General features: G+C 34.5%; 1 protein-coding gene across 1 annotated transcript; it reads left to right on the top strand.

The window, feature by feature from the left end:
* LOC110739673 (glutamate-1-semialdehyde 2,1-aminomutase, chloroplastic-like) lies at positions 1-5,726 on the top strand. The gene is made up of 3 exons (XM_021920127.1): positions 1-335; positions 3,978-4,151; positions 4,369-5,726. The coding sequence occupies exons 1-3, from the start codon at positions 144-146 to the stop codon at positions 5,434-5,436; spliced, it is 1,434 nt and encodes a 477-aa protein (XP_021775819.1). The 5' UTR covers positions 1-143; the 3' UTR covers positions 5,437-5,726.
* Positions 5,727-15,534: the final 9,808 nt, after the last annotated feature.

Genomic DNA, 15,534 nt, shown 5'->3' with positions numbered 1-15,534 from the left:
GAAAGCCCAATTTACAAAATCAGCAAACTCTATTGAAGCTTCGTCGTATTCATCTTGTATCTTTTTGGTGAAGAAAGTGGCTCATCTCATTCCTTATCTTGACTTCCTGCAATCGCAAGGAGAGAGAAAGCTAAAAGGCAGCCATGGCAGGTGTTGCAGGAGGAGTAGGTATCACATGGCCATCAAAGCTTTCCGCCATTAAACCATCTTCTTCCAAATCTAAGCACCCTCTTCGCTCCCATTCTCCTCTTGTTGTTAAAATGACTGTTTCTGTTGATGAGAAGAAGAAGTCTTACACCCTTCAAAAATCTGAAGAAGCTTTTGCTAAAGCCAAGGTTTTGATTACTCATCTCTCTCTAATTGTGATTTTTGTTGATTGTTCATAATTTTGAGAATTGGGTTCGTTCTTAATTTTGAGAATTGGGATCGTTAACTTGTGATTTATTACTTAATTGTTGAATTTGCGTGCTATGTAATTTGAGATTTGGGAATGTTTTGCTTTGCTATCTTGGTTAATTTTTGGTTCACGTAACCTACCCATCTTTTTGGCATTGGTTTTAACTAGAATAATCGACTCTTAGTAGACTGGTTATAATTTATGTTAAGCTTATGGGCATATGGTTGATGAAGCATTGAAAATTTTAATGAAACTAGGGTATCTCAATCGTGCGTGGTACGATTAACCATTGTAGGGGAGTTATGTATTCGGACCACAGAGTTTACAGACTTTTAATTGCTATTTAATGATGGTGTAAAATTAATATTCACTGATTAAATTCCTATAATACAACTGTTTTTTAACCACAACATCCACACGAGACATAATGCTCTGAATTTGGGATTCTGAAGAGGTGTTTGAGTTTGCTGGACGTTTATTTTGGGTTGATTTAAGTTGTGGGGTGATTAGTTGGGATGATGATGACCCTTTTCGCGGTGATGAGAACGAGGAGGAGAAGGCTCGATGTCGGTTTATTCCACTTCCTAAGGGGTGTAGGAAGCCACATAATGCTCTGAATTTGGATGACAAACGAAACATGTTTGGGACTGGAGGGTATATTCATTTTATTGAGTTGTATAAAGAAGGAGATTATGTGTTGAAGTTTTGGAGGTTAAAGGATTTTGATTCTGGTGTAAATGAATGGAATTTGGTGTACAATTTGTCTCGTGTGGATGTTGTGAGTGTCATGGTGTGGAGAAGTCATTACCCCTGCTAATTGTTCTTGACATCAAAATTGCTCTTATAAAAGTGAGAGAAAGCTAATTGTTGAGTGGATTAAGTAATCCAAAAATCCCATATTAATGAACAAATGATTTAAACATCTGCATCAACAACTCGTTTTAGGGGGAAAAAAAAGAAAACAAAATAATTACAGTGGTGAAATGGGAATTATTAGGGTAATAATACATGTTTCTTACATGAAGCATTGAAATGTTTAATGAAACGGTTTTTTCACTATATACCCCTGAGTTTTTTGTTTATTCACCATATACCCCTGAAAATTTTCAAATTCACCTTATACTCCTGAGTTGTTTCAAAAATTCACCATATATCCCTAATGACAACAAGATGAGTAGAATTTAGTTAATTATGCATCGAAACTACCTTAGATTCCCCCCCCCCCATCCTTGAAACCACTCCTCTCTTTTCTTTAACCCCCCGAAACCACTCCAAATCTCCATAACCATATCTGTATGATTGATTTTGAGGATGAGAAAAGGAAATTTGGGGTCGTTTTGGGGGTGGTAGTAAGGAATGTGAGTGGTTTTGGGTGTAGGGGAATTTATTTAGGGTGGTTTCTGGTCATAATTAATCCTAATGACTGACGAAGTTAAGAATCATTAATCATCAAGGGTATATGATGTATTTTTGTGAAAACTTGGGGGTACATGATGAACTTAAAAAAGTTCAGGGGTATATGGTGAATAAACAAAAAAAACTCAGGGGTATATGGTGAAAAAACCGTTAATGAAATGTGGAATATTGATAGTATGTTTAGCATCCATGTTCCATTGATTCATTTTCTCTTTATTTTATTTTATTTTATTTTATTTTTAATTTTCTTTGGGGTAAGCAAGCAAGAATTTTATTACTTCAAAAATCAGATTACAAGTTAACCCCCCAAGGCCCTCTATGCAGGCTAATTAGCCCAAAACACCTATACAAAGAAACTATACAGTAAGGCTTTCAAGCCATTCTCTATGTTTTACATTTAGCTTTTGGCCTCCTAGAGCTAACAATCTATGCTTTATGTCACATCTAATGGACTGTACAATGTTGGGGATGTTCATGATTTTACTCTCCCAATATGCTATGTTCCTGACCCTCCAAATTTGATACATGACTGCCAGAATCCAAGTATTTACCAAGTTTCTCTGGAAGCTATATTCTACCCTGCTGCAAGCTTTAACAATGGTATCCAGCTGGATGCTTTGTGGCCCAAAACCAATCCAAGCTCTGATATGCTGCCATATCCTGCTGTTGTAATTACGTTGAAAAAAATATGACTATGTGACTCATCAAAATCTGCACATAGTAGACACTTCTTATCCTGTTGCAGTTGAATATGCAACATGTCTCTAGTCTTCAATCTATGCTGAATGGCTAGCCAATCAATGAACTGATGTTTAGGTTGAGCTGTCTTCACCCAGATCACCCTATCCCATCTGCATCTGTGATTCCTGGCTGAGAGAATCTCAAAATACTTCCCAATCTTCTCTGTTCCATTTCTGTTACTATTACATAATTTATCCCCTAGAAAATGGAATAGTTGTTGGGTTGGTGGTGGTATTAAGACTCTAGCATGAACCTGTATATGATAAAATTGAACTCCTTCAGTATGCGCAGAAGGTAATAAGAGATGAGCTTTGTCCCCTGCACTTGGGTAATTAGTGATGCATCTTTGGGTATGAACCTTTGTATTCTTATTTGTAGAGTCATGATTGTCAATTGCTAGGGTTGGAGGCGTTGAACTGATAAGTACTGTATATTGTATTTCTTTATGATGTTTTAAGTTGGGCCCCATTTATTCGTTTCTTCTTGAAAAGGATTCTTCAGTTTGTTGGAAATGTTAGATGATGAGATATCTAGATAGATGGGATCAAGGATGCTTTTGTAATGATTGTTTACAGTAGTATGCTTTGGATGAAATCCTCATTACAACCTCATTTGTAGCAAATATGACAAGGGCGCTTTGCACCTTTTGCCTTTTATGTTGTCATCTTAACATTATGAGCCGCTGGAACAGGGTGGTATCTATTATAATGTGGTATCTTTTTCCATATCAGCATTGTTATCTGCTATAAAAATAATTATGATGTAGCATAAAGCATTTGGTGGCTAACTTGTTGGAGTAAGTATTGCTGGAAGAAATCTGTTAAACAATAAACACTAATGGAGCACACTTGAACTTTTCAAGTATCCTTTGAATGGGATATGATTAGCTGATGGGGTACGCTAACTGATGTATCTTAGAATTTTCAAGTACCCAATGATAGTCCCTGAAAAACTTCGACTAGAACAGAAGTAGCTGTGTACCAAAATATCCTTTGATTGGAACAGAAATTAACCGAGCCAGTAGCCTGGGTGTACTGCACTGCTAGATTTTACCATTTAAATTGATTCTTGGAGGATTTAAGGAATTATTTGCTAGAGAAAAGAAATTTTTGTGTTGATTACCTAAGCCAACAAACCTAAAGCCCTTTCTGTTTATTAGAAACTCTAAGTAGATTCTACTTCCTGCAGAGTTTATGGACTTCACCTTGGATCTGATTTTTTATTTTATTTTTTTTACCATTGAATATTGTGCTGAATGAGGTGTTGAGGCTGGCTGTTTAGTGGACTTCGTTATTTAGTGTCTTTTGTTTTTTAAAGATGTTATTTTTATCGCTATTTAGCTTGGCAAATTTTCAATATTCATACAACACCTGATTGCAAAGTTATCCTTCTGATTCTAAAGATGTTTTCATATGAATTGCAGGAGTTGATGCCTGGAGGTGTAAATTCCCCTGTCCGTGCCTTCAAGTCAGTTGGTGGACAGCCTATAGTGGTAGACTCTGTCAAGGGTTCTCACATGTGGGATATAGATGGCAATGAGTATATTGACTATGTTGGCTCATGGGGACCTGCTATTATTGGTCATGCTGACGATGAGGTTTCATTTTTTCTCCGGAATACAATTTCTGATATGTCATCCTCTGAAAACTGAGCATCTGGTTTTACTTAATGTTATTTGTATTATAAATTGTAATGCTATTTGGTACTGGGTACCAATTTTTTGGTCCCGACATCAGCTAGTGTTAATGCATAGGTTAACATAACCAGATAGTTATGCTTGTACCTAATTATCATTGTTCTCCCAATACTAACAGGTACTTGCAGCCCTGGCTGAAACTATGAAGAAAGGGACAAGTTTTGGTGCTCCTTGTCTTCTTGAGAATACTCTGGCTGAGTTGGTGATATCAGCTGTTCCTAGCATTGAAATGGTCCGATTTGTAAACTCAGGCACGGAAGCATGTATGGGTGTTCTACGTCTGGCCCGTGCATTCACTGGCAGACAGAAGATTATCAAGTTTGAGGGTTGCTACCATGGCCATGCAGACCCATTTCTTGTGAAGGCAGGAAGTGGTGTTGCTACTCTAGGGCTTCCAGACTCTCCAGGTGTACCAAAGTCTGCCACCTCAGACACCCTAACTTCTCCATATAATGACCTTGAAACTGTGAAAAGTCTCTTTGAGGCTAACAAAGGAGAAATTGCTGCCATAATCCTAGAACCTGTTGTCGGAAACTCAGGTTTTATTCCTCCAAACCCTGGCTTCCTTGAAGCCCTCCGTGAAATCTCCAAAGAAAATGGAACTCTCTTGATCTTCGATGAGGTTATGACTGGATTCCGTTTATCTTATGGTGGTGCACAAGAGTACTTCAAGATTACGCCTGATCTTACAACACTGGGGAAAGTCATAGGTGGCGGCCTTCCTGTTGGTGCTTATGGAGGGAGAAGGGATATTATGGAGATGGTTGCACCTGCTGGGCCAATGTATCAGGCTGGTACTCTCAGTGGAAACCCATTGGCAATGACCGCCGGGATACATACACTCAAACGATTGATGCAACCAGGAAGCTATGAATACTTGGACAAGATTACTGGTGAACTTACACAAGGACTCCTTGATGCTGGGAAGAAGGCTGGGCATGCAATGTGTGGTGGATATATCAGGGGAATGTTTGGGTTTTTCTTCACTGATGGGCCTGTATACAGCTTTGAGGATGCAAAGAGAAGTGACACTGCAAAGTTTGGCCGCTTCTATAGGGGAATGTTAGAGGAAGGAGTCTACTTTGCCCCTTCACAGTTTGAAGCTGGATTTACTAGCTTGGCTCATACTACTGAAGATATTCAACAAACAATAGCAGCAGCTGAGAAGGTTTTCCGAGAGATATAGGACGCTGATTCTTTACCTCGTGGTCTCCAGTTTTGTAGCTTTGTTTAGTTGATAACCTGTATCAGACATTGCTTCTAATAAATGTGGTTGTATTTTCTATTATCCTGTTGTCTCTCTTGTAAGTTGTATTTTCTAGTGTATCTTCTTAATATTTGTAATCAATAGTTAAGTTTATTTGCGAATGTTCTCTTGAATCCTTATCATTAAAGGGAGTCATGTATGTAACTACTTGAGAAGAGAAAATAGTTGTTTAATCTAAAAACTTTATAAAGCTGAGAAGTTGGGTTTTACAGAGGTTTCCCCTTCTTAGCTGTCTTATTCCTCTTCCTTTCTTTAGTTCCCTGGTGTGTGCCTTTAATGGCTTTCCTGTTTGCTTTCTTTCTTGGCTTTTGTTATGCATTGTTTATGGTTGTTGTTTGTGGAGCTTTCAAGCGGCGTTTGAAAAATAGAAATTAACACTGGTGCTGGTTTCAACTCTGCAGGGTGGCGTTTATGGAAGGAGTATTAGCGGTGCTGTTGTTGGTGCTGCCGTCTGATGTTTCAAAACCTAAAGTAGCCGTTTTTGCTTGTATAAGGTCTAAGGTTTCCTTTAAATTATAGAGTTAATTAAAGTGAATAATTTTGATTTTAGAAATGTGATTAATTGATTATTGCTACTTTACATTAATTTTAGGGTTTTTTTTTTTATTTTTTTGTAACAATTGCGGCTTTTATGGTTGGGACTGGATTACAGTGGTGGTGGTTCAATTGCTGCTGATTTCCTCCCTGTTTTTATAGTTTTATTCTTAGTTTCTTACTATAGAAATTTAGGAGTTGTTTCTTTATTTATTTGTTGTGATTATTTTATTTGCAGAATTATTGCATTCAGTTTAATATTTCTTAAGTAGTTGAGTTGGGTATGTTGGATTATGGTTTAGTTGAGTTGGGTATGTTGGAATTCTTTATAAGAAAAGCTCCAGCCTTATTATGTGATGTTGTGTGATGAAATATGATTCTTTGTATATTTTTCTCTCTTCAGCTTCTTTGTTGCACAGAGTGACCCATTTTCTGATGGAGTTTCTTCTACTAATATTATATTCCGACATCTTCTTTTTCTCATCAGTGGAAGTCAACTACTCCCTCCGTTTCGTAATAATCGCAACACTTTTCTTTTACATCCGTTTCATAATAGTTGCAACACTTCCTATTTTAGTAAGGACCCACTACTATTTTATTATTTCTCTCTCTCACTTACCCCACTTGCATAAATATTTAATTGTTTCTCTCTTACAAACCCCACTTATACTACTTTTTTTTATTATTATATCTCTCTCCTACTAACAATAAAATATATTCTCACAGTCTCACTAACTATACTTTATATTAAAAAATTCACCATATGATCCCTACCCTATAAATTTCCTAAAACTTTGTGCAAGCCCTACTGTTGCGATTAATACGAAATGGAGGGAGTATTTGTTTTCCTTTTGAATTTTTAAACCACATAGATTAGTTGTTGCCAACTATCGATTCTTGATACTAGGAGTACTATTTAACATCTAGGAAGTCAACTCTTTGTTTTCCTTTTATAATTTGCTGCTCCAAAATTAAACTGTAGATTTTTCTGTGATATTATAATAAAGAAGTCCTAATAATTTCCATATACAATAGTGTTGAAATGATATGGAGTATATTATTATATTGTTGAGATAGCAATGGAAATGATATTTGATGTCAAATGTTTATGAATCTAGAGTGGATTGTATGTAAGGTATGCAAGAGACATTGTTGTCGTAAAAAATCGAGCTATGTTACTTAAATAGATAAAAGTATCAGGGTGTGGCTTGCACTGTCAAATTATGCAGCTATACTATGATCTTGTTGATTGGACACCTTCAGCAGGTACTCATTCAAGTTATTAATGGTGCCTACTGACTTTGATAGAATTATATCATTTGCCTTTAATTATTTTATGGTAATCTATATTTGCTCAATGTGTTTTAGTTGTAAAATTTGGTAATCACTATAACTTGCTCTTCATTATTTTGTGAATTTGTAGTTGTGGTGATTGATTGTTCATGCCCAAAGCTGCCTATCGATTGAATGGAGAAGCTTGTAAGTATTTAGACCAGTTGGCTCTTTCTGTCTTTCACTGAAAACTCATGATATAACTTCACTTTTTTAATATCCTTCCTGAATTTGCTGTTATGTACTCTCTCTACAAGACTACAACTATGGAAAGAATAGGATGATCAAATGTGTGTAAAATAAATAAATTTAGCCTATATGCATTTTGTACCCTGTTGAAAATTTTGGACTTCAAGAAAGTATTACCTTTTCTTTTGCTTTCAGAAATTCATTCCTCTTAATTGCACTTTGCTCATTTTCCCATTCTAGCTGTATTATTGCTCTATACAGAATTGCTGCTCAAAGTTATACTGTAAAAATGATAGGTTTTCTATTTGTGGTGATGAATTGATCCTGCCAGGTCTTGAAATGTGAATATGTTGTTTGTGGAGCGATTGTTACTCAAGCTGAGGTAAGAAAGTATAGGAATTGATTATTGTTCTTGTTAAAATGGTTTATACTATTTTTGCTATTATTTAGCTTTAAATGTCCAGTATAGCTGTGTATCAAGTACTCTGATCCTCTGGTTCATTTTAGTGGAGTATCAACGTAAACAAAACCGATTCCTGTTTCAAATTTATTGCCATTTTACAATTACATTGTAAAATCTAATTACTTATTATTGTGTATGATAATCTTTCTTGTTGCCAATTTTTTTCTTGGTTTGATTTATTAATTTAATGTTTGTTTAAGATAATTCACGTACGATTCCTGGAGGAATAATAACTAGCATGTATAAAGATCAAGAAATTTCTGTATGATTGTTTGAACATGGCAGTACTTCTCATTTATAATTAATGGTAAAATGAGTCAATGTTCAACTACACTTGACTCTTAACAGATAATGGTGGAGACTAGAGATAGAGTGAAACTAAGGTTCATGTAAATTGAGTTGGGATTGACTATTAGGGATCCACTGCAGTTAATCACTTTATATGATATGTTTAACTTAAAGGCTAGTTTTTTGCTTTGTGAGATATATATAACAGAGTTAATCTTCGTTGGTTCTGTCAAAAGATCATTATGAGCCAGATATTCAAAACCTTGAAAGGCAAACAAATCATTGTTTGGAGCTATTACACATAAGGATCTCAAATTATATGCATACTTGTATGAAATAATATACTTTTATAGATACCTATAACCTGTATATGCAGAAAAATCATTGAGATCAGGTCTTGTTAAAAATAAATTGAGCAAAGAGGTTATGGAACTTCGGGAGGAGGCCAAATTGATAAGAGAAGTTCGTCTTATGATGTCTGACTTTGTGACTACTTGTAAAGACATATATATATGGATGTCCTATCTGTTATGCATTGAGATCACAATGCTCTCTATATAATATATAAGAAGTGACTCCATCTGGCTTGAGCTTAATTGTACCCTTTGGATTTTTGCAGTGTTTGATGATGAAAAACCTTTTGCAAATATCTTGCTAACCGGCATGACTGAGATTGGCACACATCATTTTTTTTCAACTATGGGAACTCACTGCAGACTGGATGTATACGGTCATAAAACTTTCAGCACGGATACCTCTGTACTACAGGAGCAGTGTAAAATTCTTTGTGAGAGATTGAACAATTCTGTTGCATTGTTCGCGTCATCAGATGCACAAGGAATAACAGAGAAAGAATTGACAACCAGACTACGTGGCTATGATTATAAGGTAGTTTCCAGGCTAATATTATCTAAGCATCTAACTTTTTGCCTCTATTTTTCTCTTTATAAACTGACTTTCATTCATTACACTATTATCAAATTTATCTCATATGTAATGGGTTTCACCTAGAAAATATTGAGTAATAAACTTTGATGCATGACTGAACCAACCTGTGGAACTACATCATGATATTGATAGTCGTCGGTGGGAATTATGATAGTGTGTCAAACTTTAGAAAGCATGGTTCGTTGTTACAACATACGGCCTTAGTGTGTCAAACTTTAGAAAGCATGGTTCGTTGTTACAACATACGGCCTTATGTATCAACGAAGATTACAACATACGGCCTATGTACTGTCTAAGCTTAGGAAAAGGCCGTGTGTTGTAATCTTCGTTCAATTTCAGTAAATTATTCTGGTTCATACTTACTGTCTATCCCGGCTGTTTAGGTGCAATTTTTATAGGGTTATGCTGCAATTTTCGTTGTTGAATGCATCGAGCAAATTTATTAATCAATGGACAACGTGTCCGAGAGTACATAGGGAGCAACCTCATTTGGACAATGATTAATCCAAACTTGTTCTACCCAAAAGCCAAAAGTCTAGCTAAATGATGAGCAACAATGTTCCCAAAAGCCAAAGGTCTAACCTTGATACAACTGTAGTTTTACATTACACCGTGAAATTAGAGGGATATGGTGATTTAGCAGTGACTACTTGCAAAAAAACTTCAAATTTGGATTTTTCCTAGGTTCTTTTTTCTGTAGTTTTACGCTGGACTATGAAAATGAGAGTGATTACCGGTGACTATCTCACTAGGCTCTTTGTTCTTTCATTGTTGTCTCAATTTTAGGGTTCTCGAAATAACTGGTATTATCATTGCAATGAAGATTAGAAGAGTACTCATTTTTCTAAAAATTACCGAACAACTTAGATAGAACTAAACTTTATGATTATGATTTAGTTAGACAAGGACTAGAAATCATCTTCAAAGGCTCTATCTTTATGGAATTGAGTTCTATCTTGATGGTCCCAGTTATTCAATCACCCCTAAATCAGGGCGTAAGGAGGAAGATTGATTTTACACTCATAATCCGACTTAGATTGGGAAAACTTTTTATTATGTGCTATTAGCATTGCATGTTGACATGACGTGCATTAATTATGCTACCTTTATTATTAATAGATAGATCTATGATTTATTATGATGACATATTGTTTAATGACTGAATATATCATACTTACCTCTGTTTTTTTTTAGTTGACATTATTCCTTTTTCGAAATTTTTTTTTTTTTTAGTTGACACGTTTCCTTTTTGAGTAACTTTTATACTTTGTATTTACTAGCTATCCCACTTGCTTTATCACTCTCTCTCACTCTCTCTCCTCTGCTTAATATATGTGTCTAAATTGAACGTGTCAACTAAATAGAAACGGAGGAAGTAATTAGTTGTGTGAGACAAATTTACGGCTGACGGGTTTGTTTCGTGTTGTGTAATAGGCTAATAGGTAACAGAGCTATTCAAGTAGGTACAAAAATGAATGATTGTAAAGTTATTGAACTGGAGCAAGGATGGGAGTTCATGGAGAAGGGGATTACAAAGTTAAAAAGGATTATGGAAGGATTGCTAGAGCCGCCTTTTAATTCCGAAGACTACATGATATTGTACACACGGGTGCCTTATTTGTTATTTATAACATGTTTTGGTTTCGTATAATTTGTTGCACATTACTGGATATCTTATTGAAACGTTGGCAATATATAAGCAACAGAATAAGGGAATCACAATATTTTCCACCATGGATAGCAAGGAGCTCAGCTTCCGCAGATGTCCTAGCTCTTATTTTCCAAGCATTGCCAAAAAACCAGGACCCATCACCGGCTCTAGCCACGGTGCGAGGCCAGCACCTGCCTTTCCATTCTTTTTCCATGCCCCATCTGTGTTGATTCTTATTTCAGCTTGTATCTATTAAACAAGGTAAGGGGGTGAATCATGGCTAGTTGAAAAACGGTGTAATTTCTAGTCCTCCAAATATGCCACGAAGCAAAAGAAAACATAGTCTTCCAAGAATTGCTAAGATTAAGATTATAATTAATCCATCCTTCCCAATTAGAATTAAAAAATAAATTATAATTAAACTCTTTATCCATACAATTAAGACCAAAGATTCTAGACCACAAAGTTCTAGTATTGATGCAATCCCTGAACAAATGCATGTGATCCTCATTTTCAAGGTTACATCTAGTGCAAATGGGATTGAAATTGTCAACTCTAACAGCTAGAACCGTAGCTACAGGTAGAATTTGGTGACTAAGGTTCCAAATAACCATTCTGTACTTATAAGGGGATGGTGAGATTCCAATTTTTTTTTTCTTTTTCCATTTTAATATTTTATGGAAGGAAAGGAGGGGTGTGCAGTAAACTTGCAACATAGATTATGCATATTTTAAATTGTTGATGAAAGGATCACAATGGTAATGGAATGAACAAAATAATACTCTAGAAGGGGGGGTTGAATAAAGTATGGGTGTTTTTCGCAAAACTGAAAATGTCAAGGCCTTGAAATTAGTTACAAGGCGGAACAAACTAATTTCAGACCTAAAGTCAAGGCTTTGAAAACAATTGATACAGCGAAGCTGATTGCTAAACAGAATGTTAGATGCGATTGTATGAATTTAGCAAATGATCAGTTTAAGCAACATAAAAATAAGTGCAAGAACAAAGTAAAGCACACAAGGAAATTGTTACGAAGTTCAGCACAAAGGCCTACGTCTCCGCCTAGGGTTGTCCAACCCGTAGGATTTTAACTAACTTTTATTTCCTCCCTTAGAGTTCTAAAGCAACCTAGAAGATCTCACTATCTTCTCTCCGCAGCACCCCAGCTACACCTTAGACACTCAATTCCAAGAAATAAAAGCTAACTCACTTTTACTATACTTTGAGTATTATAAAATTTACTCTAAGTATATCACTCTTTTGATATATACTTTTTCCACTCTTAGATACACTTTTCTTTTCTCTCAATCTAATCACACAATAAGGTATTAAAGAACTTATAGAGAAAATATTTAACACTCTTGCTTTAGTGTATGAAGCTTGATAATTCTTGAGTGTTCTTGTCGTTGTTGTTCTTGTCATTATTTGTTCAGCATATCTTGACGCTATTTATAAGGCCTTTAGGCTGATTTCAAAACGTTGCAAAGCTGACTTCAAAGGTTTGAAAGTCTTCAACAGATTTCCTTAAATCTTGCTTCAACAGAATTTTCAGCCCTTTTGAATTTTGAACGTTTGCTAGCTGCTGCATTCTGTTTCAACATTTATCTTTCAAGAAGATTAATCAGCCAGCTAAAATCTGTTACAATAACAAACTAACAGATTCCTTGAAACAAGGTTAGCACAAGATAATTATTCAAAAATACATAAGATAAAATTCCAATATTATAAGATAAAATAATTAACAAGATTATAAGATAAAATTATTAACAAGATTATAAGATAAAATTATTAACAAAATTATCTTGACAGAAATATAATCACAGAATAAAAATATAAAATACTTGTTAACAGAAATCTTCTAGAAAAATCTGTCAAACAAATATTCAACTTAAGGAAAAATTGGCTAGCAACATAAATTCGAAATTCAAAAGCAATGCTAAACAAATATCTGAGTAAAACAGAATTAAACATTATCTCTATAAATAATCTGCAAGATAGAATTTGTTAGAGATAAAAACATACACGAGCAAAATAATATAAGCAACAAAATATAAGTCCGTCATTCATAATTATATTGGACTCTCTTTTGACATCTCTTTTGACTTCCATCACCCTATCATATAAACATATAAAAAATTACAGTATATAAATTAAATAGCAAATCAAGGTGGAGTCATCAGTTAATATCTCTAAGGAAATCTCTTATTATATGTTAAAAATAAATTATAATAGTTGATCATTTAAAAGTATTTATCTAGATGAATTAAATAAGAACCCTTTTTCGTTTAAAAAATATATATATATATATAAGAACCCATTTTTTTTTTACTGCGGAGTATATTTTTTCTTAAATTTTCTCCTTTTTATATTCCTTATAACATAACACTTTAACACGCATTTTAAGAAAAAGATTTAAGGGTATAGATGATCAGATTAATCAATATAATTGTCACATTGATATTAAATTTTCATCTTGCTAGTGTTTTATATATTTGATAATTTTTTCTTGCTTGTTTACATTCTCAAATCACTTCCTTCAAATGAGTGCCAAAATACTATATATTACTAGTAATAATATGGAACAAATTGAAGTAGATATGTTAAAAAGAATTTAGATGACTCCCTTTAATTAGGAAAATTTAATAGGAATAATCCAACCTTTGCCTCATTCTCCCAAATCCAACCTTTCGATTAACCTTGAATAATTCTAAGTTTACCTATTATTCTCTCCGAGCAACCCCAACAGGTCATCCCAGCCATTATCACCAATTACCCACCAACAATAGCTCACACAAACGTGATATCACCACCACCATGAATCACAAACCACCATCACCATGAACCACTGCAAACCACTCGCTCACCAGCCACCACTCACCATTTCCCACGAATCTCACCACCCCTTTACCACGAACCACCATCAGTCCACCATACACACTCTAAATCACCCACAAAGTTAAAACCCCAAACCGACGAGGGTTGACAATGGGCTTGATGCGGGAGCAATAGTCCAATATGGGTTTTCTTGAAATTTCACGGAGTTTCTAGAAATATACACTATCCTTTAGTACTATTAATTATTAGAATTTTTGCCTATGAGTTTTTACATTTTACTTTAAAGGTTTTTCCAGGCTTTAAGAGTTTTAGTTATTAGGAAATTTATTTGTTTATTTTATTTTTGTTAGGAATTTAGGATATATTTATTAGTTGGTTACAAATATGATTAGGAGATATATTAGGATTATGATTCTTAATAGTCTATCTTATTAGGACATGATTATTAGTTTACTATGTTGAAGTTTAGGTGGAGAACTCCAAATAAGTTGTGATTCAAAAGAGTTAATTTCTCCTTTGTCAAAGTATTTTTCATGGCTTCCTAAATTAAGCCAATTCAATTCCTTGATTTATGCTCAATTAGTCATATGGCTTTTGGCTTAATTGAAGGATTTAAAATGCTAGCCATTTTTTGTCTAATTAGTGACTAAGTTCATTGCATCTGGTTTATCTCATTCATGACCAGATTCATTGTATTCGGTTACACTCAAATACTATATAAACATCTTTTTTTGTTCCTTTTCAAAACACAGAAAAAGTGATATTATATCCTCTCTTAAAATTATTTTTCATGACCTCCTTTCTATTAAGCATTGTTCGAAGGTGTTTTCAATCTAACTCTCTGTAGTACACCAAAGAGTTGGAGTCGTGTAACCCTGGAGGTTGATTGCTACGAGTCCATGTGTACCTTTGCGGGGCAAATTCGACTTTAGGGCAGTGATCTATTGTCACGCCACGACATTTTCCAAATAAGCCGTTTTAAATTATTTTAATTGCTATTAGTCATATTTCCTACAGTCTAAAGTCGAATTTTTTTAAGTTTTTTCAGATTATGGCTAATAGGGAGACTAGTTTAGTACACAGTGATTTTATTATTTGCTGGTCGATTTGTTTAAGCGTGGATTTTGGAAATCATGTTACACTTATGGATTTTATATTAGTTACATGGGTATTAAATTAACATTTGGGTGGAGTATATGTTGTGCTTCCATGCAGTAGTATATTATATAGCACTTGAATTAGCTTATGAGTCATGACATAAATGAAGTATGTGCATACTCTATTTTACTATAATAAATTTGTGGTGTCATTGACGATTATAATCAGTTGTGTGCAATTCCACTATTGATTGGTTATCTAGATAAGCTTGTTATAATTTGTTTGTTATAAGTATATATATTAATTTCCTGCAATTTAGAAGTGTATTTTTGTTATTGCCTTGGATTATTCGATTGATTTGATGAAATTTGAGATCATTATTTGTCATATCTTCCTATGTTTTTATCATCAAAGACCTTTGATAAGATCAATACTCTAATTATAATATTGGAAGTAGCTTAGCGACCGAAATGTTGCATCATCAATAATCTGAGGGTTTAGTTGGGAATTTTCATATGTCTATATTTTAACTGTGAGCTATTAATACTCCTTGGATGATGCCTTATTATTAAAATTCTTGTTTAACCTGAGGAGATAACAGATGAAAATAGCAAGAGTGGATTCGTCTGTTGTGAGATAGCTCCGAATATGAAAGTTGAGTTGGACGCATGACTCATAT

This window comes from Chenopodium quinoa, unplaced genomic scaffold, assembly GCF_001683475.1.
Source record: "Chenopodium quinoa cultivar QQ74 unplaced genomic scaffold, ASM168347v1, whole genome shotgun sequence".
In the NCBI taxonomy this organism is placed as follows: Eukaryota; Viridiplantae; Streptophyta; class Magnoliopsida; order Caryophyllales; family Amaranthaceae; genus Chenopodium; species Chenopodium quinoa.
This window is presented reverse-complemented; position numbering and strand designations above follow the sequence as displayed.

What these genes read in the sequence shown, in the direction of transcription:
- LOC110739673 (XM_021920127.1), top strand. Translation starts at nt 144, where the DNA reads ATGGCAGGTGTTGCAGGAGGAGTAGGTATCACATGGCCATCAAAGCTT. An exon ending in AAGCTTTTGCTAAAGCCAAG is followed by an intron (nt 336 to 3,977) that starts GTTTTGATTACT and finishes TATGAATTGCAG; the next exon opens with GAGTTGATGCCTGGAGGTGT. An exon ending in TTGGTCATGCTGACGATGAG is followed by an intron (nt 4,152 to 4,368) that starts GTTTCATTTTTT and finishes CAATACTAACAG; the next exon opens with GTACTTGCAGCCCTGGCTGA.